General features: G+C 43.2%; 1 protein-coding gene across 12 annotated transcripts in view; it reads left to right on the top strand.

Annotated features, from left to right (window-relative positions):
- MICAL2 (microtubule associated monooxygenase, calponin and LIM domain containing 2) overlaps positions 1–22,696 on the top strand; it is a 241,759-nt gene that overhangs the window by 156,443 nt on the left and 62,620 nt on the right. Inside the window, exon 25 of one of the 12 annotated variants that reach the window (XM_075927883.2) lies at positions 1,552–3,253. The exons of the other annotated variants lie outside the window; for them this stretch is intronic. Coding sequence (XP_075783998.2) covers positions 1,552–1,592 — 41 coding nt within the window. The 3' untranslated portion in view covers positions 1,593–3,253. Of the gene's footprint in view, positions 1–1,551; positions 3,254–22,696 lie in introns of those variants that run through there. 12 annotated transcript variants of the gene reach the window in all.

Here is a 22,696-nt window from a genome sequence, read left to right as displayed (position 1 = left end):
AGTTAGATGTTTTATTATTTCAGTGTAAGATGATAATGACTGAAAAATCAAAATTATTAAGTTGTATCATCTCTGAAGAAAAGTTTGTTTGGTTTTTTGTTTTTGTGGTAGACCCCATGTCAAGAGGTACTTTAATCCAAAAACTTCTCTAGAATGTATGGCACTATCTGATAGCAATTTGTCGTGAACAATCTGCCAAACTTGACAGTTGTTCAGCTCCTTTACCAGTTATACACACTTCTGTATCTCTGTGAACTCACTATTTGACAGGGAACAGATCTCCAGAAAATTAAAAGTATTTGTAGCAATATTTTTCTAATAAAAAGGCATTCATTTAAGCCACAGAAAACATGTTGCCAAATAGTGGAACAAAATAAACGGGGGCCAAAGATCTTAAATGGGTTGATATTAATATATATTGAAAAAGACCAAATGGAAGCATTCATTCTTGTTTGGCAGTAAAAAGCTTAGATTTTTTTTTAATGTTCAGTTTTGCTGGTTCAATAGAAATAAAATTATCTGAAGAAAAATCTATCTTTATTTCAAAAAATACAGAAAATGAAACCAGGTACAGTCTTCAATGAGACTGCATTTCAGAATTTTTTAGGCAGGATGAGAAGGATGTATGCAAAGGCTTATACAAAGAATTTGCTTCCAAGTACAGCATGTCATTTGAAGCAACTTGCCAATAAGGCAAAAAACATATTCCAATGAGAACTTGCTAGACTTTTGACAGGACACAGTGACCATAACGGTAATATGGTAAGCACCTGTAGAGATGTAGAGAAATGTTTATTGTACTATTTCAGAATATTTTGAATACTGGATTCCTCTTTAGTAAAAACTTAAAATTATGAGCTTTTTATTTTTTTTAAATTATTTACCATGTTACTCCAGCAATTCTAAAAATATTAAGAAATGCATTTCCTGATTTTATTTAACTTGAGTTTCAGAGTGTTGGAGTGTCTATCTAAAATCTAGTCCAAGAGACTATTTTCCCCTAAAATTTCTCCACTAATGTTTGTAAATTCTGAAGTTTCGCAGCCTGAGCAAATTGTACTAAGAAGCTTGAAAACCTGATATACCATGAATTTTAACTAAGAAAATGAACCTTATTAGTAAAAAGTGAAACAAAGAAGTTAAGCATTATACAATAATCTGTAGGTTATTTACAGATTAATTTTTAAAACAACAAAATTCAGGGAAAATATATTCATGAAAAGCTTTATAATCATAAAGGCACATGAAATTATATGTTTGCTGACATTTCAAAATTGTTTGTATCACTAAAAATGTCACATTGGTTACTATATAATCCATGTATGTTTTATCCTTAGTCTTAAAATTCTACTATTAATGTTCAAAACTGTTCCTCTTTATAAATTAATGAAGAAAACTATCACTCATAAATTAATAAGGCAATTTAATTTTGGTTGATTTTTCTCCATTATATCATCTTTTTTGCCTAGTAATCTGTGATTAACTCCTGTAGACAAACTAAGGATCCTTTCCTTTCTTTTTCCTTTTTCCAATATCCTCTGTTGCTTTTAGTTAATTTCAACATTCCAGTTCTCCATCCTCTCATTGGCTGAAACATTTCACCTCACCTGTTGTAAGGTGATTGTTCTGCTTACCAGTTTCAGAATATTGTGACTAACCCCTAATTTGACAACATAAGATGGCTTTTCTTTAAAACCATTTTGGAGGAAACTGTGTGTCTGGTATATTAATAGATTAAAGATTTAGCATGATTCTTTTTTAACCAATTGCATGCACAATGTACAAAAGACAGTTTCTTATATTTCTATAAAGTATATTTCTTTCCGTCCTTCCCTACATGAAATCTTCTCATGTTTTTTAAATGTTAGTCAATGTCATTGTTTCTCAAACACGAATTAAATAAAAAGCTACTTCTTCTAAAACGTAATACCTGCACTAGTTCAGATCCAGAGCTTGAAGAATTTTATAGATGGTCTTCTGTGTCTTATTTAAGTGGGGATAGTAATGCTTTCTGGTTTCATAAAGCACCTTTTAGTTATCTGGATGAAAAAGTATTATACCATTTTTCCTTAATATTCAGAGGGGGGGAAAAGGTGAACTTTATAATGAAACAAAAATGACATTCAGGGCCAAAAAAAAAAAAATATCCCATTCAAGGAAAACAATGTAGCGCGCCATTGATCGTTTAATAAAAAATGGAAGTGATTTTGTTTTTAAGGCAGTTTGGATTCTAATATTAAAATACCAAGATTGTACAAATTGGAATGTTTTGATTGAAATTGTTTTTATTAATAAGTTTTTCACTATGCCCCATTAGCAACCTTGGCATTTGTTTTATAAACTGATAATGTGTCTTTGTGCATAAGAAGTTACCTTTATCTCTTATGAAGGGCTTATAAAATGTTTTTAGATGCCAAGCATATTTGAATCAAATGATCTAAAAAGAGATTACTACAAATGGAAACATAGGTAATAATTCTGCAAATGGATCTAGTAGGATAGAACCCTTCACTTTTGTAAATTCTAATTGAAATCACAGTGGTTCCAACTGCAGGTACGGGTTCTTAGTGAATTAATCTAAAACTTTCTGAACAAAACATTAAGGAGTTTGAAAACATCCCAGTGAAGAAATCATTCTGCATGCCTTACTGTAGAATGAGGAAGGACAATAGAAACAGGTGTGCAAAATCTTACTGTCTGTGTACATATTACTAAAATAATTGAGTTTGCTGGTATCCTTAAACTCTTTACAAGAATTAAAAATCCCTTTTAAAACAAAAACCCCAGTTCACTGCATGGCATTGACCTAACACTTCCTGCACCACCAGGCCAGCGCACAAGTATAGGGTTTTTTAATAATTGTAATGGTTTGGGTGTAGGTTTTTTTTGGAGTGAGGGGGGTGGGAGGGAAGGTTGTTGGGTTTTTTTAAACTAAACTCTGCCTGCTTCATCAAGATAAGTTTTATGAAGGAATGGTTTCTCATTTCAAATTACTTGCCATTGCTATGTTTCTTTACCTTCTGTTGCAGAGTCTTCATTTCTTTAAAGAATGCCATCAAGGACTCTTTTCCTGTCCTTCTCTATCTATTGCTTTCTTTTTGCTTCATGATCTTAATTGAGAAAAATTTAATTAGGTTTTTTAAATTCTGTATTTAAATTGTTACATGGAAATTCTGTATTTTGCACTATGAAAGCTGTTTAGCTTTATTTATGGCATTTGCTGTAAACAAAAATAAATGTAGCTCTTTTTAAAGCTTATGGTTTCCTCTCTTCCTTTAAAAAAAATCTTTTCCAAAGATTTACAGTCTTAGGAGTCTGATATTCAAATTCCCACTAGAAATTGGCACCTTTTGTGTACTCAGTCAAAATATCTCGCTTCACAGATGCAAGAGGACCAGAAATATTGCTGAATTGTGATATGTTAGTGCATCAGATATGCTGTTGAGGGAGAGTCAAGGTTTTTTCTGAAATCTTTTGATATGTGTATTGTACATACTGTAGATTGCATAGCTGCATGCTATAGAAATTAAAATGTGTTTAGGAAAATTTATAAAGTAATTTGCTTGACACCTGCATAAAAGGTACTTTTACAGTAGACTTTAATCTATACCTGGAATTTCTTAATTCTGGGCATGACTTATATTTGGGGGATGTTTGTGAGTTTATTCACAGAGCTCAGTTAAAATAGGTTATAGTTGACATTTTAGTGAAGAACTGTTTTACATATAGAAAGGAAAAGCATGATATATTTTTCTGGATTATCTACAGAGCAGGTCTTGCAAACTGAATAGCAAATACTCAAATTGATTGTGTGTGTTCTGCTTCTGTTAGATGCTGTAATAGTATACCTCCCGTGTGGTCTGAACCAAGGCTATTGTATTTAATAGGAGCCTTCCCATTAATTTCATAAGGCTTTGCTTCAGGCCAATAATCATTAATGTTGCACAAGGTGTTGCATCCACTTAAGATAAGTAGGAGTCTGGTGATGGGATTCACTCTCAGTGGGAACAATAGCTCTGTGCTGGTGAGCTCAGGGATTGACAGAACTGAATGCACAAATGAAATACAACCACTTTCCTTTAAATTCACTTATCTTTTCCATATTTTCTTTCAAATATGTATTGTGTTACTGTATAAAGGTCATGCTGCAGTACATGATGTGTGCTCTTTTCAAAGACAATATTGCATTCTAGGAAAAGCAGGTAATGTTTGTGGAAAAGCTTTATCCTTATATCCAGCTATTTACAGAAAGATGTTGCTATTTCAGTTTGTAAGTTTCCAAAATCGGTTGGGCTCTTGACAGCAGTTCACAGTAATGTGTCATATGGTAACATTGTAATGTGTCTTTTCAGTTAATAATGTTCGTTTATCCTGCTTCTATCTCTGCAGTGTGTGAAACTTTCACTGCTTCCCTTGCCTCTCTCAGCAATAAAACATGACTGGTAAAATAATAGATAAATTGGTTTCCAAAAATTATTTTATTACCAAATGCGTTAGCAATTGATATTATTGAACCTGAATGAGCTACTTGAATAGTGAAAATAAAACAAATTCTCAGAGATGAAGAATTGCCAAAATGAATAACAGATGTTTTCAATTAATTATTCAATAAGCTCTGATTAAAATAGGCAAGTCACAAAATCCGGAATGCCAGAATTCCAACAGGAATGAAAAGTTTGCCTGGCTAAGAGATGTACAGATCAAAACTGAGACCAATGCCTTATGTAAACAAATGAATATTGGGCAGTGTTTTCATAAGAAGGGCCGGGCCAAAACACTTCCAATAAAAATTAAATTGACACTTCAGGCAATCTGATTTTGCTAAGGGGCTGTAAATTTTGCCTGTTTTGGTTCTTTCAAGTTTTAGATAGAATCAATGGAATCAAAATACATTGAGAGATCATTGTGCCATTTCTGTCTTGGCCCCATTTTAGGACCCATTTGATAAGATACATTCATTGTTGATTCTCTGTATTCTAATCTGTATACTATCTATCTTAGAAAGAAAATATCTGTCTGTCCGTCTGTGCAAGAGCTGTCCCTAAATGGTAACAGCTAGGGCCACCAAATTTGGAAGGCAGCATCTTCTTACCCTAACTTAAGGCAAGGTTAAGGTTTGGTTGTGCTGGGAACATGAAAAGTGGCAGGAATGGGGCTGTTTCCCCCAATGTAGAAAGGAAGGGCAGACAGAGGAGAGACGTGATCCTCACACTCACTACTGGTGGCAGTAAGTGGAAATGGAATATTACAGAATGAGAATTAGGGACAGCCACACCAGCAAGAGAGAGACCAGCTGGGGACGGGGTTCTGCATGTGGCTGTCCAGGCCACCTTCTATGGGTAAGGTTCCCCTCTTTTCCCCCTCGCCACAGCCATGGGCCTACGTTTTGACCTGTGTTGATAGGACAAGAAGCAATGGGCTTTCAAACTGTCAGGATGGTTAAACATTGGAATAAATTGCCTAGGGAGGTTGTGCAATCTCCACCACTGGCAATATTTAAGATCAGGTTGGCTAGACACCTGTCAGGGATGATCTAGATGGTGCTTGGTCCTGCCATGAGGACTGGGAACTGGACTTGATGACCTCTTGAGGTCCCTTCCAGTCCTAGTATTCTATGATTGTCCCCCTGCCCCACCTATGGAGGCCTGCATGTTCCCCTCCTTCACCAATCCACATGGGCGTGTGGAGATTCCCCATCCCTGCTGTGAGGCTCCTACAGAGCCTTGTGATTTTTCCCTCTGCTCCCCATCCCCACTTCACCTAGAGTATGAGGACTCCATTTCTGCCTACCTCTCCCCCCCCTTGCAGGGCCTAGGGATTCCTTCTCCCCTTCCCCTCCATGCTGATTTACCGAGGGCCTGGGGTTTTTCTCTTCTCCCCTCCCTCCCATGCTGCTCCTCTCAGGGGCTAGGGGTTCCCTCCTCCCCACCCCTCTCTGCCACTCGTCCTTTTAGTATGCAACAAAACCCAACCAAACTTTTCTTGAGTGATACACCTGAGCAACACCAGGTAAATCTGCTAGTATATCAATAAATGGTCTAAATCCTCTTAAGAATTAGGACTAATGAGGTTCTTAACTACCGTGCTTTGAAATTTGTGCATGTGTACTTTGGTTCATTTCTTCTTCTAATCAATTAAAATTGTTTCTTATTAATGTTTATCCTGTACCTAGGGACCAACAAATATTGAGGTCCCAGGTGCTGAATAAATACGGCATAGTAAATAGTTCCTACTTCAGATAGCATATAATCTAAATGTACAGGACGGACACAGTAAAGGGATGTAACACGCAAGCAGAATGATCAGTGTGAATGTCATGTTAGTTTCCTGCTTCTCAGTCAAAATAATTGTTAAAGCTTTTATAAGATAAAGTGCCCTCTCATGCTTTATAATACTGTTAGAGAAAGCTAGAACATGAATATCTGCATATGGGTTAACAGCTGTAATTCAGGACTCCAATCCCTCATGAGTTCACTGAGCTCTAATCATGTGAAGCCACACTGTAGATGAGATGACTGAATGCCTTTTTTCTTGCTTACTCTTGAGCCACTTCCAAAGGCACCCACGCTCTGTAAATCTCCACCCACAGTACATGCCATTTTGAACACACAAACAATGACGCCTTTTTCTTCTTCTTTATAATTTGTATTGACAATGGTATGTGTTTGTTTAAGATGGAGAAAAACATCAGAGATATTGCCACTCCAGTCTTGAAGCACTTGCTTAACAGGCCCCTTCCAACAAATGGGTTTGGATCTGATGCTGGTATTGCCCCCATAAATCTTCTCATTCTTTGCATTTTTCAGGTTTTTTTAAGGAAAGCAACCTATGTCTATGCAGCAGATCTCATTAGTGTTCAGTAGTTAGTTACAGAGAGATGAAGGATCTCAGCCATGTCATAGAATCATAGAATCGTAGGGCTGGAAGAGACCTCAGGAGTCATCGAGTCCAGCCCCCTGCCCAAAGCAGGACCAACCCCAACTAAATAATCCATGTCAACTCAGTTCTTTTTTATTTTTATTTGGTTCAAATTGTTTCTAATTACTATACAGGAATTAGAATAACACTGGTCTGTTCTTTTGAAAAGTCAGACTGATTATGCTTGGGTCTCATCTACACAGCAGTGTTATTTCGGAATAGCTGATGTTATGTTCTGAAATAACAAAGAGCGGGTCTACACTACAAGACTTTATTTTGAAATAATGGCGAGTTGGAGGACTTCTTACTCCGACTCCCATAATCCTCATTTTACTAGGAGTAAGGAAGTCGAAAAAAGAGTGCTCTTCTTTTGACTTCCTGCTGTGCAGACAGCACTTATGGCCGAGTTAAGCTATTTCGACTTCTTCTACACAACTGACATAGCTGAAGTAGCATGGTTTAATTTGACTTTAGCCCTGCTGTGTAGATATGCCCATAGTCATTCAATATGGGATTTCTTGCTTAAGTATACATTAATGAAACTCTACTTTTTTAATGTTCTAAAATGTTTAATGTTGTTATTTCCATGCTAGTACTTTAGGATCTAAAGATTATTTTTTTTTAGCCATCTAAGCAATTTCAGTTTTTCAAACAACTCCTTGAAATTGCCAGAGTCACTATGTTTGTAATTCCTGTCTGAATTGAGATGTCTTTGATTCAGAAAAGCTACCATGAAACAGCCATTCCTCTTCCTTCTGAACTTTGGCGTGCATGAGAGCAATAAAAATATGAACAAGATAATACTGTATGAGCGCCTACTTCAAGAATTAGGTCACAGGCCTCCATTATCCCCATAATAAGATTACAGCTAGGGCTATCCTAGTTGACTTTCCTCCACTTGCTGCCCACACATTCCTCACATGCCACTTAGTGATGAATTATTGAATTTCACAATTTATGAACAGTTTTGAAAGCATGGCATGTTTATGCATCACTTGATTGTGCACATTGATTGAAAGATCACATTGTTGAAGCTCAGAAGATATAATGTATTAATGGTTGGTCCAAATATACAAGTTAGCAGTATAAATATTTCTCTAGGCCATTTTTATTTTGTTCATGAATGGCTAACAAGAATAAGGACAAAAGCTTTGACTCTCAGATGGTGGTTTCTGAACTCATTTCAGATGGCTGGAATTTCTCATGTGTTCTTTTGAAATGTGAAATTACAAAGGAATTTATATGTTACTACAGTGAAATACCCTTGGTTTATTACTCTAATGGCATAAAATATTGGTGCTGCCTGCTGAATCCATTAGGATTATGTGCATTAATATACCAGACTAACACAAGTTGCCCCAATACATTTTATGTAAAATTTGTTCTAAAATGAAAGCTATATTGTGCTAATGACCCCATGCGATAAACCGTTTGCCATAAATACACAAATCCATCTTCACCTCTTGCCTTTATTTCTAATACCTTTTCATTTTTTTTACTTTCAGTTTAGCAGGTTGTAGCATGCTAATGTTGCCCTGGGATGCATTCAGAAACTGCCTACTTTAAATGCTTTCCTAGTCAGAATTGTCTGGTTATGTTGTGCGATTGAATTTTGAAGTGTTTGTGCACCAAGCAGGTAAGGAGATTTTTAAGAAAGGGTTATAAAGAATTTGTACAAGTGTGCATGCACACTAGAGCTGAACCAAAGAGCCTTTTGACACAAGCTTAACTTGTCAGTTTACAGGTGAGGCGCTGTCGCAGGGGCATACAGGGCTAGGTTGTCAAAGCCTTTATTCAGTTTAGCAGGAGCAAAAGGAGGATTGATGCCTCCAGAATTAACTTGCCAAATCCCACTGTGAGTTACTGATCAGGGAGGGGTTGGGATGTGGTGTGGGAAGAGCCCCTAGATCCACTTCTCATACTTGCAAATCAGAGGTGATCATGGTTACCGGTAGGAGTGAGCTGCTTCACAGAAAGGATGAAATAATTTATTTTTCTCTTCAGAGCAAGGTTGGTTTTGGTGGTGGCATGAACCATCCTTTACTCAACATGGATTGTAAGACTTTCAACGAGAAAATTCCTTACCTAACATTTTCGGATGGTCTGAAATGTCCTCGTTGAGGGGAGAGGAGGGAGGAAACAGAGTCAGCTAATTTTAGATGTTTTCTCAACCTTGATTAAAATTCAAGCCTGAAACTAGACCACACAAGCCACCTACAAAGAGATGAAGAAAAAGAATAGCAAAAACATAGCTTCTGTCGTCTGCTTGCAGTTCAGTTGACCTGGGGTGTAAGTCCCAGTTAGACACTCAGAACTTGTTTGGCTTGTGAAAAAATGCTAAGATGCTTTTATCTTCTCATGGCCAGTCTGTGGGAAGCAAGTTGTGTAGTGAATGGGGTTCTTTTTTGTTTGTTTTTTTGGCCAAGCTTGAGCTGTTCTGTATAACTTGTGGCTTGCCAAGTTGATTAAGAAGTGCTGGACATAGCCCAGATGTTGTGTTGGTATTGCAAGTTTTTATACAGTCTTCAACCTGCTCTCTTAGCCAGAGTAGTTATCAAGCTGGTAGCAGCTGGCCAACTCCAGCATCACTTGAATGTTTGGTCCTTGGCATGTAGGCTGGAGACCGTAGCTATGTTTGGTATCTGGTTTCCTGGTGGTTGGTGTGACAAGGTCAGGGTGGAAGGGCTAGATTAGAAGAGGAGAGAGGCAACTCTAAAAAGCAGAAAACTCTCTTCTAATTAGCCAGAGCCTAATTCAATGCAGCCAGGAACAGCTGACCCAGAGTTATCAGCAGTAGGGCTCCTATAAATCAATTAAGGACCAGCTGATTTCACTTCAGGCTGCCACTGGGTCTTTTTAAAAGAGCCTTCACTGATGGGTAAGGAAGAGGAGTTTGGAGGAATGCAGAGAAGAGTTAGAACTGATAGTCAGAGAAGCTGATAAAAAGAATATGAGCATTGCCAGAGACAGTGGAGAAGGTGAAGGGGCTCCAACAGGGAGTGTTTGGGCTCCCTTCCCCAAGTGGCCAGAGAGTCCAGCCGATAGCTGGAGAGGACTGTTTACCCACCCCCAAGCTGACCAGGAGTGTTTGCCCCAACATTCATGTAGCCATGGGACAGAAGCCCCAAATGCCAGAGAGGGCAAGTGGGACTTGTGCTGCAGCATGTAGACTGCAGGGCTACGTCTACATGGGCAAGATTTTGCCGCCTGTCTACACTGGCTGCGAGTTCTTGCGCAAGAACACTGACATTCTAATGTAAGAAATCAGTGCTTCTTGTGCAAGAACTATGATGCTCCCGCTCAGGAATCTGCCCTCTTACGCAAGTGTTCTTGCGCAAGAGGCCAGTGTAGACAGGCAACATGAATTTCTTGTGCAAGAAAGCCCGATGGCTAAAATGGCCAGCAGAGCTTTCTTGCGCAAGAGAGCGTCTACACTAGCACAGATGCTTTTGCGCAAAAGCACATCTCTTGCGCAAAAGCACATTCCAGTGTAGACGCTCTCTTGTGCAAATACTTTAACGCAAAAACTCCTGCGTTAAAAGTATTTGCGCAAAATCTTGCCAATGTAGACGTAGCCCAGGATTGTGGACAGAACAGGGGACTCAGACCCAGGAGTGGGACTGACCCTGCCACAGTGGGCAAGAAAGACCAGATATTTATGCTGCTCTTGTTAGAATTTTCACCAGCCTCTGACACAGCTGAGCGTACTGGGGATGGTGTTGCTTTGCTTGCAGGTTCTGGCAGGAGTATGCAAATGTGAGGATAATTTATTTCAAGAGTTATCATGGAGATGGTTGTGAATAATTTCTTCTTGCTGATGGGGCACCAGGGTGTCCATCTTATCAGCCCTCACGTTTAACATCTAAGTGAGGGAGAGAGGCCTTGCCATAGTGGGTCAATCAGTGGTCCATCTAGTTCAGGATCCTGTCTGAGAGTGGCTAGCAACCAGCTACTTCAGAGGAAAGTTCCTGAAATTCTGTAGCAGGATAACTCATCCCAAGGTGAAGTTTCTTCATAACCCCAGTCAACTTATTCCTTGAGTCAGCATAGTTTCCACAGTTCTTTTTCTTGTTTGAGCTTTTGTTTTTGTTTTGATTTTTGCTGTTATAACTTTAGGGCGTTTGGGGGTTTTGTCCACATAAACATCCAGTCTTTTTTTGTTGTTGTTGTTGTTTTTTTTCCAATATGGGTTTGTCTCCATAGTCTTGTGGCAATGAGTTAAACAGGCTCATAGTGCATTGTGCAATCATCTGAAATTTACTCCTTAAGAGATGGGTGACTGTGAGCCATTCTCCCCATATAGGGTCATAGATGAGGGCTGTCATAAGTGTCTTAAGATCAAGCCTGATCAAACAGAGCTAATGTTGGTAAGTAAGGGAAGTGTTGAAAAGAGCCGACAGTTACAACTGCTGCCTTTAGAAGTGAAAAATCCTGTCTTCTGATGTGAATGGCGCGCAGTCGTCAATAACGGAGAGGACCCACTGCTGTCACTTGGAGAGAGTCACATGAAATGCCTTTGGTCATTTTCAGCTGACCTACTGGCTGAGATTCTTGTTGTTTAATGCAAAGTTAATGAGTCCCTGAGAGTCACCTTCCTGCCAGACTACACAAGTGTGCTTTGCCGGAAGCGAGCTCGGTAGAGCGCTTGGAGGCATCTCTTAGTGCAGAACACTGATGCTCTGTGGTTAAAGAGGGCTCGCACTGTTCCTTGAGCTCTTCATTGGTTCCCTCTGCTTCCGGGTGTGTGCAGATGCTGTGATGACACGCATCTTTATCACTCCTATTGCAGGATTTGACAAAATTGCTAATTGTGTGTGAAGCATTAGCTGGCCTAAGACCATTAGCTGGCCTGTTTTGGAAACTGCTTTTCTCCCTGGGTCCTGTCGTGGCACATCCCGTTGGTGGGAATGCTCTCGCTGCCCATCTCTCTTGGGGCAGAGTGAGTGAGTTGTCCTAATGGGCACTGGAATAGTGCTTGCAATTTGTACCTACTCTCAACTCGCCAAAACGCCAGTGTGGAGACCTGGAGGTACGCTGAAACAAGCATCTCTTGAAAACAGCTTTCCGTCCTTGAGCAGTGACTGTATAATGAATTGAGGAGCAAGGTAAGGAATGGGCTTGTTCACTATTTGTACATTGTGTTGTGTCTTCAGGTGTACATACCATTTGGTAGATACGTTCTAAATGTGGCATTAGTATGGCAATATCAGAAATCCTATTTTATCATGCACAGTATTTCAATTTGTCGTCATTTAGTATCAAATGTGCACCATGTCCATGTCACCACGGCATTTTATAACTCTGCATTTTTTCCTTAACTATAAACACCCCAAAAAAAGTCTGAAAAAAATGTCATGGCAAGGAAGAGGAGGCTGGAGTTGGCTATTTTCAATGTAACACACCAAGATTTAGTAACAAGTAATAGAGCAGCATAGTAAGGGGACTTTTATTTCCTATGTTGAGTCACATTACAAATTGCCTCTTGACCTTTGATTTGGTTTGATTCATCATAAAGGGTTAGTAAATAGCTCACACATAAATCTGAGCTTTTTAAAAGCTGAATTTGCTATCTCTTATCAGCCTAATTCAGAAATTCCAAAGCCTCCTAAGCCCCTTTGTGCTCTACATTGCAGACAGGAGCAGTCTGCAGTAACTTACCCCAAGGGCAGACAGATCTTCACTCTGCCCTGGAATGCTGCCCAAGTGATGTGCTGTCCTGAGGACACAGTCAAGAGGCTAGATAAGGGGTCATGACTACACTCTGTTTTCACGTATACAACAAAAGCTGCAGACTGAATAACTAGAGAAAACGTATGTCTGGCACCAGCCACTGTCTGAAGACAAGATACTCGGCTCTATAGGTCCAGTATGACCATTCTTACTGTCAAGGCTGATTCCCCACACTGGCAAGATGAATGCAGAAGTGGGGGCCCACAAAAGCAACCCCAAAACCTTATCTTTCCAGGCTTTGGTATAAAGCTTCCCCCTAAAATCTTAAAAACCTAATTTTTGAGGATAAAATCCGCTGCCACCATCAAGTGCTTTTGAACCCACAAACGGGTGGACACTTGAAACCAACCCCGGGGCACCCCAAGCTCTTTTCTCTGAAGGGCTTGAAAAGAAAAGAAAAAATACAAATTGCAGTCTGTTGTGGCTGCCTCTCTCAAGATTATAGTTGCAAACATGATTAAGGTGACTGGATGGTAAGAGTCACAAATTAATAAACTCATGGGGGATTCCCATGGGCTCAGGACTTAGTCACAGAAGGAAGGGAAAAAACCCATTTCTAACATACAGACCTTAGATCCAAATTCCCAAACCAGAAAACAATAAAACCGGATGGATTTATCTAGGCTTTGCTCTAGTTACAGATGGTGAAGAGTCTTTTCTTGGAGAGAGACATGTCCTCTGTCTTCCTCAGTTTCTGGAGAGCAAACTGGCTCAGAGACAAAGGAGGGAAAACCCCAAAATTCCTTTGTCTCAGTTTGAAATCCCTATCTGCATTTCTATTGGCTGACTGCTACCTGGCTAAGTACAGTTAACCCATTAGTCCCCAGGCTGCTGGCCATACCTCATGACCATGACACTTACTTCACAATTGAAAGCAGCTGCTGCTTTAAGCATTTCTGCATAGTACTGCCACATCTAGACTCTGGTATATGGACAAATACAGATGGGTCCTGAGCATCGCTGTCACCGCTGTCTTGCTGCACAACATGTGGGGAGGGCCAGCCAGAGCATCTGCAAATACATTCGGTCTTGGGTTCTCTATTATGCTGCAAATCAGGGCTGGGCAAAATATGGTCTGTGGGCCAGATCTGGCCCGCAAGAGCCTCAGCCAGCTCCCTGCCTGTCCCTCCTGTGCTTGGCATTCAGGAAAGTTGGCTAAGGGGCCATGCGTGTCTCTGAATGCTGAGAGCCTGGGGAAGGTGGCAAGAGTCTTCTCACACTGCCCCCATCCCTAGTAGTTCCTTCCAAGTGGCCGGTTTCCAGCCAACAGCAGCTGCCTCTTTGCAGGACAGGCAGCATGCGAAGTGCCCCTCCCCTATTGTCCTCCGGGCTCACAGTGTTCAGTTCAGAGCAGCAAATATGGCCCCTGCAGCTGCCCTGAGCACATACAGGGGCGTGGAAGGCAGGGAACCTGGCTAAGGAACCTGCTGGATAACTGGCTGGGAGCCACCCAGGTAAAGTCTCCCAGCCAAAGCCTGCCACTGGCACACCAGCCTCTCCCTCCCTCAACCTTCTGCCCCCTTCCTGCACTGCTACCCCATGTAACCCAAACCTTCTGCTCCCCTGCTCCAACCCCATACATCTCCCCAGACACTGCATCCCCTCCTGTACCCCTCCTCTGGTCACAGGCCCCTCCCAGACTTTGCACCCCAGTCGGCTATCCCTGGTCACAGCCCAAATCCCTGCACCCCTTCCTGCTCCAGACCCTGCACTCCATCCCTCAGGCCAGAATCCTCTCCTGCATCCATACCCTTACCAGATCCTGCACCCCAATCAACTGCCCCAGGTCACAACCCAGTCCCTACCCCAGGTCAAAATCCCCCCTCAGGCCCCTGCCCAGGTCACAATTATTGCTCACGGCTGTGCTACCCCCACATCTCTCAGTTGCAGCTCATGTTTCAGACACACTGAACACTGTAGGAATAGGCATCTGTTTCCAGTGGTCATTATAGTGATGCCCACAGACTGTTCTGCCTCCTTCAGGGGTTGCACCCAAAATAGATGGGGGAGGCGGGCACCTGGATGTTTCATTGTGCTCTCCTGCACTGACTTTCCTTGATCCTCGCCTGTCACCATCAGGATTCTGCAGGAGGGGACAGTGCTTGCTCTAGAGAGCTGATAGGCCGTATAAACACAGCTGAGGCTCCACATGTGGTGTTGTCAGAAAAAAAAAAAGTCATTTGAGGTCATGGCTCCAGCTTTGCTGGCTAGGAGACCCTTTTGTAAGCTTCTCAACTGTCTTAAACTTGTCATCAGCAAAAGCGTAATTACCGAGTTCTTTCAGTGAGCAGGAAAACAATTTAATTTGTGTGGGCTTTTTGTTAATATAAGCTGCTTTTAGTCTGTGTACTTCCTGCAGAGCTTAACAGGGATCAAGCCGAAGCCAGGCCTGCCAGGAAAGGAAAGGAAAACTATATAAACACTTATTTTACACTGTAGTCACTGAGGAGGCATGAACTGGGATCTTAACGTTTATCTAAACTACAGAATGAGGTTGATTTAATTTAGGTCCACCTATACCCGCCACAGTAATTCCTGTTAGTATCCATGCTGCTCTCCTCCCAGTGGGCTTCTTACAGGGACCAACGTAGCACAGAGTTCCCCAGCTGCCTGGCATGACCGCTCCTGCTGGGAGCCTCACTCTGGCTCACTTTCACAACAGAGGCTGCCAGCAGGGAAGCGGACGCTGAGAGAATTGAAATTAATTGGAGAGCCGGGGCAGCAGCCCAGTGGGAAGCTGGGAGCCTAGGGAGAAGGAGGGGTCCCAATAGGGAGAGGAGAGCCTGGGCAGCAACCTGCTGGGAGTAGGGTTGCCAGGTGTCCAGTATTCACTCAGAGTCTGGTATTTTCACCTCCTGTCTAGTTTAAAAAAAAAAAAATTCAGAGAATACCGGACACCTGAGATGTCCAGTATTTTCTGAATTTTTCCCTGGCCAGGAGGCAAAAATTCCAGGCACCTGGCAACTCTACAAACACTCAGCACCCGGCCTCCCCCCACCCACCGAGCCTTCCTCTGGCCCCCAATATCCCCAGCCCCTTGACCCCAGCCTCCATGCTTACCTCTTTCCCCAAGGCTGCAGGCCAAAAGACCTAGGGGAAGCAGTGCTTCCCCTGGGTCTTAGTGCTCAACCTCTCCGCTGTTACTCTGCACTCACTCTTAAAGGGAACATACTGTTTTAATACTGTGGGGGTTTTTTGTTTGGTTTTTGGCTTAATAAGTCCTTGGAGCCCCCTTTTATTTTTTCCTCAACTTTGGTCTCTCCCCCCTTTTTTCCCTTCAACAGAATTTTTTCCCCTGTGGTTTTTTTTTTTTAGGGGGGGGGGGTGTTTTTCTTTCAACCATCTGGCAACCCTAGCTGCGAGTCTTGGGAGTAGTCGGGCTGTGGGTGGAGCCCCACCCCCGGGTGCATGGGGGATGGGTATCCTAGGAAGGGGAAGGTGCTGTCTTCCCAAACTACCTCACCTGGCCCCGCCCATGCACAGTGCTGTGCCATGCCTGCTGGCCAGCTTTTGGGAGCTCCGGGGCCAGGGTAGGCTGGGGCCATGCAGTCCACTGGCTCTTTAGGGTCGGGGAAGGTTGAGGAGTGCTACCCTGGGCAGGAAGGGCATAAGGGCCAGTAGCCACAGTAGGGAAGGTGGGGGAAAGGAGGCTGAGCAAGGGCTAGCAGGCCACAGGGAAGGAGCATAGGCCGTGGTGGGTGGAGCTGAGGAGTGCTTGCCTCCCCAAGCCATGGGGTCACCCCGCGCCCATGCCTAGGAGATGGACTGAACTGTGAGCTCGGCTCAGGGTTCATAGCAGGGTATCTCCCAGGGAGCCCCGAAATGGATACAAATGTTACCCACCAGCTGATGTTGTAAGGCCCTGACACTGTATTCCCCTAACTGTGCTGCCATAAGCCTGTGGCTCTTGTGGGGGCTGAGTTGTGTTGGCGTGGTAGGGCACTTGCACCAGCAGGAACAAGGCTGTCATGTGCACACTGAGGCTACGTCTACACTGCTGGGTTTTTGCACAAGAAGCTTTTGGTGGAAGAGATTTTGGGTAAAAACGTCTTGTGCAAAAGTGCGTCCACACCTCGAAGCGCATTGCTTTTGCACAAGAGAGCATCTGTACTGCATGGACGCTCTTTCGCAAGAGAGTTCTGATGGCCGTTCACAGAATGGCCATCAGAGCACCTGTGCTTTTGCACAAGAAACCCCTGTGGACCGTCCATACACACCTTTTTGTGCAAGAGCTGTAGTGCAAAAAGGAGTTATGCCTCACAGAAGGAGGTTTACCTACACCGCCAAAAGTCCTCTGTTCTTTTGATTGACTGTAGATTTTCTTGCACAAAAACACGTTTGAAGTGTGGACACCCCATGGGTTTTTGCACAACAACTATTTTTGCACAAAAATCTTGTAGTGTAGCTATAACCTGACATAGGTCAACATTAGCTGCCTTTTGTCAGCCATGCTCTGCATCATAGACCAAACAGAGAGAAATGACTGACCTTAAATTGTTGTTTGTATCAGGGTTGGCCATTAGCGCGATGAGCTGTGTGAGGTAATATATTTGACTATTCTTCTTTCAGATAGTATGCTAACTGTAGTTCATCCACACATCTAAATCAAAATTTAAAATGGGACAAAACTGAAATGCCTGACCTGCCTAGCTGTCTAAGGGTAGGGCCAATATATCAAAGGGTGATCTATAAGTGAGTCATACCTCATATACATTAGAGAGATCTGTTAAGTCCAGTCCCTGACAACAAAGGATTTAGGTATATATTTATTTAATCCTCATATTTAATGACTATTTCATAGAGCTGGAAGGGACCTTGAGAGGTCATTGAGTCCAGCCTCTGCCCTCCCAGCAGGACCAAGTATCATCCCTGACAGATTTGCCCCAGATCCCTAATCAGCCCCCTTGAGGATTGAACTCCCAACCGTGGGTTTTACAGGCCAATGCTCAAACCACTGAACTACCCCTCCTCTCAGGGTTATGGGTTATCTGACTGCAAGTCATTTAACACCTTTATTTTTGAACGCCACTGAATATACTCTGTAGCTATGAAAGGGTCCCCTTTGTGCCCTTACTTGTAATAATTATGTCTAACAGTGAAAGGCACTGTCTTGCCATGTCCTTCTGTGTTCTCGTCTGGAAACACTGCTGAAGTTACAAACGGCTTTCTTCAGTCGGAGTTGCTGGGTTCTTTTGATCACTGCATCACTGAATACGGACTCAGGAACTTCAGATTCCCAGATCTGAACAGTTGGGTGGCAGTTGTACATAGATTCTGATGTTCCTTCCAACTTGCTCCTCTCCCCCTCTTCCCCCCCGCCCCATACATACTTTAGTTCTTTTCCCAAAGGAAAACCTTGCTGAAACATGATTGCTTCTTTTCAAATGTTAGTTTTGAGTTTGGTGCTCAGAATCAGTTTCACAGGACCAATTTTCTGTTGGTTTTCTGTTCCCTGGGTATTACTCAGCAATTTAGGGACCAAAGAATCAAACCAGTACTTAATACTGTGCTAGCATTGCAGAACCAAAGTCTATTCTCTCTGTTTCATTCATCATTAACCACATTGCCAACTCATTCTACAATCTGTTGCTGGCGGTGATGGTACAAAGACTGATTTTCAGATACAAAGTCCATTTAGCACTGCCAATTGTTAGAAAAATAATGAACCAAGCAAATTTAACATAGGAGTTGTTGAGGATAAATATGAAACACAAGTTTCATATTTGAGATGGACCTGAACTAACATCTAGCTTTGGGGCTAAGCAAGGATCTATTGCTGGAATTTTGTGGCTTAGCTCTTCATTTCATCATCTCTGAACATCCCTACACGTTAGCTGAGTTCTGATGGGGATGTGAACTTCACAAGTCAGGCCCTTCTTTAAAGTTTGAAGTTGCTTTCCCACACACCACTGCACATTTAGCTAAATCCTTCAGTTACAAGGAAAAGTGTTGTTTCTCTCCCAGTGTGTCTATCTGGAAGCAGTTAGTTCAAAGTATACACAAAAGAGTTGTTTATTCAAGGTTTGGGAGGGCGGGTGGGATGAATTCAAAACAGCCTTGTTCACATGGTTGAATATGGTGCCAATTTTAATTGAAAAACAGATTCACTCACCTACTAGGAACGAGGGAGAGATTTCATATTTACTCTTCCTGTAAAAAGATTAGATATTGTGAGCCTAGGACTGCAGTAGGAGATGCTAGAGTAATGAGGACACTTACTCTGAAGAAACTAATGCAAATATTTAGGTTGAATAACAACTAGAATCACTTCCAGTAAATGAAACCTTTGGAACCAGCTTTGGCAATTTGGATGATCAGAAGCCTGTCAGTGATTGCAAAGAGGAACACTTCAAATGTCTAAATTAGTGCAACCATGCATTTCTATTTAGGGTAACCTAAAATATAGGATGTTTCACAGTGTTGGATAAAATACATCATCTTTATTTCTGTGCAGATTTTTTAGGCACATACCTCTTGGGTGCTTTGCCAATACATTTATTCTCCACACCCCTGCAAGGTGGAAGAAATACTGTCCCTATTTTGTAGGCAGAGGAGTTAAATTGTGAGATTTTCCTTAATTTTAGTGGAAATTGGGGCACAAATTTCTTCAAGTGCCTAGAAAAATCCCACCTGAAGTGACTCACTCAACATCATACAGGACAGGACATCTGTAAGGGCATGTCTATATTAGCGAATTATTTTGAAATAACTGGTATGACAGGGTCAGGCCAGAGGGCTAGATTAGGGAGAGAGAAAGGCAGCAAGGGCCTTGGCTAATCAGGAGCAGGGGAGTCAGGACTGCTGTAAATCAGTCAGGACCAGCTGATCTCACTTCAGACTGACAGGGAGTCTTTTAAAAAGGAGCCTTCCCTGCTGGAAGAGGAGAGAGTGGGAGAGGAAGTTGGAGTGAGAGGAGACCAGACCAAACTGGGAGAAAACCAGAAAAACTGAGAAACAGCAGTGGTGCCAGAGACTACAAGAGGGGGGTGAGGAGTTCCATTGAGGGGGTTTGGACTCCCTGTTCCCCATAGCCTAAAAGTCCAGCCAGTAGCTGGAGGGGACTGTTTATCCAGCCCAGGATGACCAAGGGCACCTACCCTTGTAGCCAAGTGACGAAAGCCCAAACTCTGGCAAGGACAAGCGGGACCAGTGTTGCATTACTGAGACTGCCAGCTAGAGTATTGAGCAGGGATTACCCTGCCACACTCCCCTTATTTCAAAATAACAGGATGAGCATCCACACAGCAAGCCCGTTATTTTGAAATTATCTTCCTGACCCTGCGAGTGCCACAGGCTAAGGCAACACCACGAGGGCCTGGTGCAGGAACTTCTTGACTGCCTCTGTTCTCTCAGCCAGAACTTTGAGGAGTGCCAGGGTTGCCGGGCTGATCAGGAGCTGAGGAGGAGGATGTGGGAGCTGCTGTAGCATCAGCATGAGGCCATGCTCCTCAATTATCACTATCATGGAGTGCATAATCATGGTTATGGAGTGGTCCACAAGCCACCTCCTGGCACCCACCCCCGCTCCCCTGGCTTCTCCTCCTAAGCTCCCCAGTGACCGCTGGGGCCTGTGAACTTGTGGCAGTAGGACCTCCTGGGCAGCCAAAGCCTCATGAGGTACCCGAGGCAGGCCACCAGTTCCAGCCCTATCCCTGAGACCCTCCCCTGTGGTATATTCCCCAAATAAAAATTGCTGTTGTTTTTTCAAACAAAAATACGGTGGTCTGTAGGGGAGGAGGAAAGGGAGGGGTGGAGGAGAAGAGGTACACAGGGACAATGCAGAGGCTCCTTGTGGGTAGCTTGTGGGAGAGTCTCACAAGTGGCCTTGGCTGAAACTCTCCCTCAGAGCCTCCCAGATGAGCATAGCCCCCTGATGGGCTTTCCAAATGGCACTGGTGTCTGGCTGCTCAAAAGCCCTGGCCAGCTACTCAGCCTCTGCCCCCAGGTGTGGCAGGACAGTCTCCCCCTTGCTCTCACAGATACTGTGGAGCACACAGCAGGCCACCACCACATGGGGGATGTTCTAGTTGCCGAGGTCCAGGTGGGTGAGGAGACTCCGGAACCTCCCCTGGAGGCGGCTGAAGGCAGTCTCCATAACTATGAGGCACCTGCCGAGCCTAGTATTGAAGGACTCTTTGATGGGGTACAGGTTGCCCATGTAGGGCTTCATCAGTCAGGGGAGCAATGGGTAGGCTGCATCACCCAGGATGCACATGGGCATGTCCATGCTCCTGATCTTGATGGTGTGGTCGCGGGGGTGGAGGGGGTGGAAGAGTGGGAAGTGCCAGCGTGCATCTTGTGGAAGACGCTCGAAGATGCGTCATGTGTCTTCCCTGACCACCTGACGTAAAAGCCTGTGACCCAGTCCTCGTGGTCCATGGGGGCCTGCAGCACAACGGAAAAGTACCCCTTTCTATTTATATAGTTGGAGGCACAGTGGTTGGGGACCAGGATGGGGATGTGGGTGCTGTCGATGCTACCCCCTGCAGTTGGGGAAGTCCATGGCAACAAAGCCAGTGACAATGGGGTCCACCTTACTAGTAAAAGACTCAAACCTTCATTAGCACAGCCCCAACCATCCATCTTCCCATGCTGAAACTGGTTCCCCACCGAGTAGTAGCTCTCCAGCGTGGCAAGCTTCCAAAGTGTGATGGCGATGTGCTTCTCGAGGGAGATGGCAGGTCTTATGCAGGTGTCCTGTCTCCTGAAGGCAGGAGTGAGCCACTCACAGAGCTCCAGGAAAGTGTCCTTCTGCATGCGGAAGTTATGGAGCCACTGCTGGTCGTCCCACCGCTGCATGTCGATACGGTCCCACCCGTCGGTACAGGTCTCCCACTGCCAGAAGCAGCATGATTTGCATAGGAGGATGGAAGGGAATGTGGTGCGTGAGGAGCACTAGGGCCTGCATGAGGATGTCCCCCAGTCGGGCTGGTCTTCATGCTCCTGCAGCACTCTGAGTGTGAGGGGTCGTTTTCCAGGATAGGTTGTAGATTTTTGTTAGTCTTTAAGGTGCTACTAGTCTATTTGTTGTTTAAGTTTTTCCTGTTGCAGACTAACTTGGCTACCCTTCTGAAGAACAGAAAATAAAGACACCACAGTCTGTTTGTGTTTGTACCCTGTGTTTCTGTGTAATGAATGGGGAGCAGGATGGAAGAACAAACACCACTCAGGTTGCCAGGTTAGGCAACTGGTTAGATTAGAATATGCGTATATGATACTGCAGTATACATTCTCAGCCATGGCTGGAGAGCTTTTCTGAGTGCCTTTGTATACAGTCTACAAGATGTGTAAGGTTGCAATGTGAGATGATCATTATAGGCATGAAACAGTTGCTCAGAACTGCCCTACAGGCAAACACTTGAGCTGTATTATAATATTTCTGTAGTACTTGTGCTCTCGGCCAATTGTCTTCCATGTCCAAATAGTGCAAGTAATTTTTGTTCGAGTTACCGCTATTAGTTGTAATCTGTAGGGGTGATGGATGAGTTCCAGTCGTGTGTGGAAAGCTGTACTGATGCCACTTAAAATGGATTTATTTCATACCTGAGAGAACAGTTCCTCATCTAGACATTCTCCTTTCATTCAGACTGGAGTAAAGCAGGGGTAAGTTTAAGTTAAGTGGAAGCTGGTATAATTGAGAGGAGAATCAGACTAGTGTATGGGTGAGTCTCGTGCAGAGCGGGCAAGTAGAATGTCGCAAGAGAGAGTTTTGGGGGGGGGCTGGCAGACAAGCAAAAATAGTTATTTCTGTTTGTGTTTTCTTTATCTCCAGTCATCCTGGTAATGGTTGTGTACCTAGATGTTGCTGGTAAACCTTCATTGTGTTTTTGTAAGCTGAGTTGTAGCTGTTTGATTCAACTCTTAAGGGCGTTGGGTAGGTGATGGCCACCCAAATCTTTTAGGCGCTTCTGAAAAATCTCACCCATAAAGGCAAGAGCACTGATTTCTGAGTCTTCGTTTCTTCTGTATGGATTGGGAACCCAGTGATCTTGACAGTTGATTGCCAATAGAGGTTTCTCATTCCCATACTTAGGACTACAAGAAAAAA

This window comes from Pelodiscus sinensis, chromosome 5 (assembly GCF_052426305.1).
Source record: "Pelodiscus sinensis isolate ZL-2025 chromosome 5, ASM5242630v1, whole genome shotgun sequence".
NCBI lineage: Eukaryota > Metazoa > Chordata > Testudines > Trionychidae > Pelodiscus > Pelodiscus sinensis.
The sequence above is the reverse complement of the archived record's forward strand: the minus strand, read 5'-3'. Positions and strand labels throughout refer to the sequence as shown.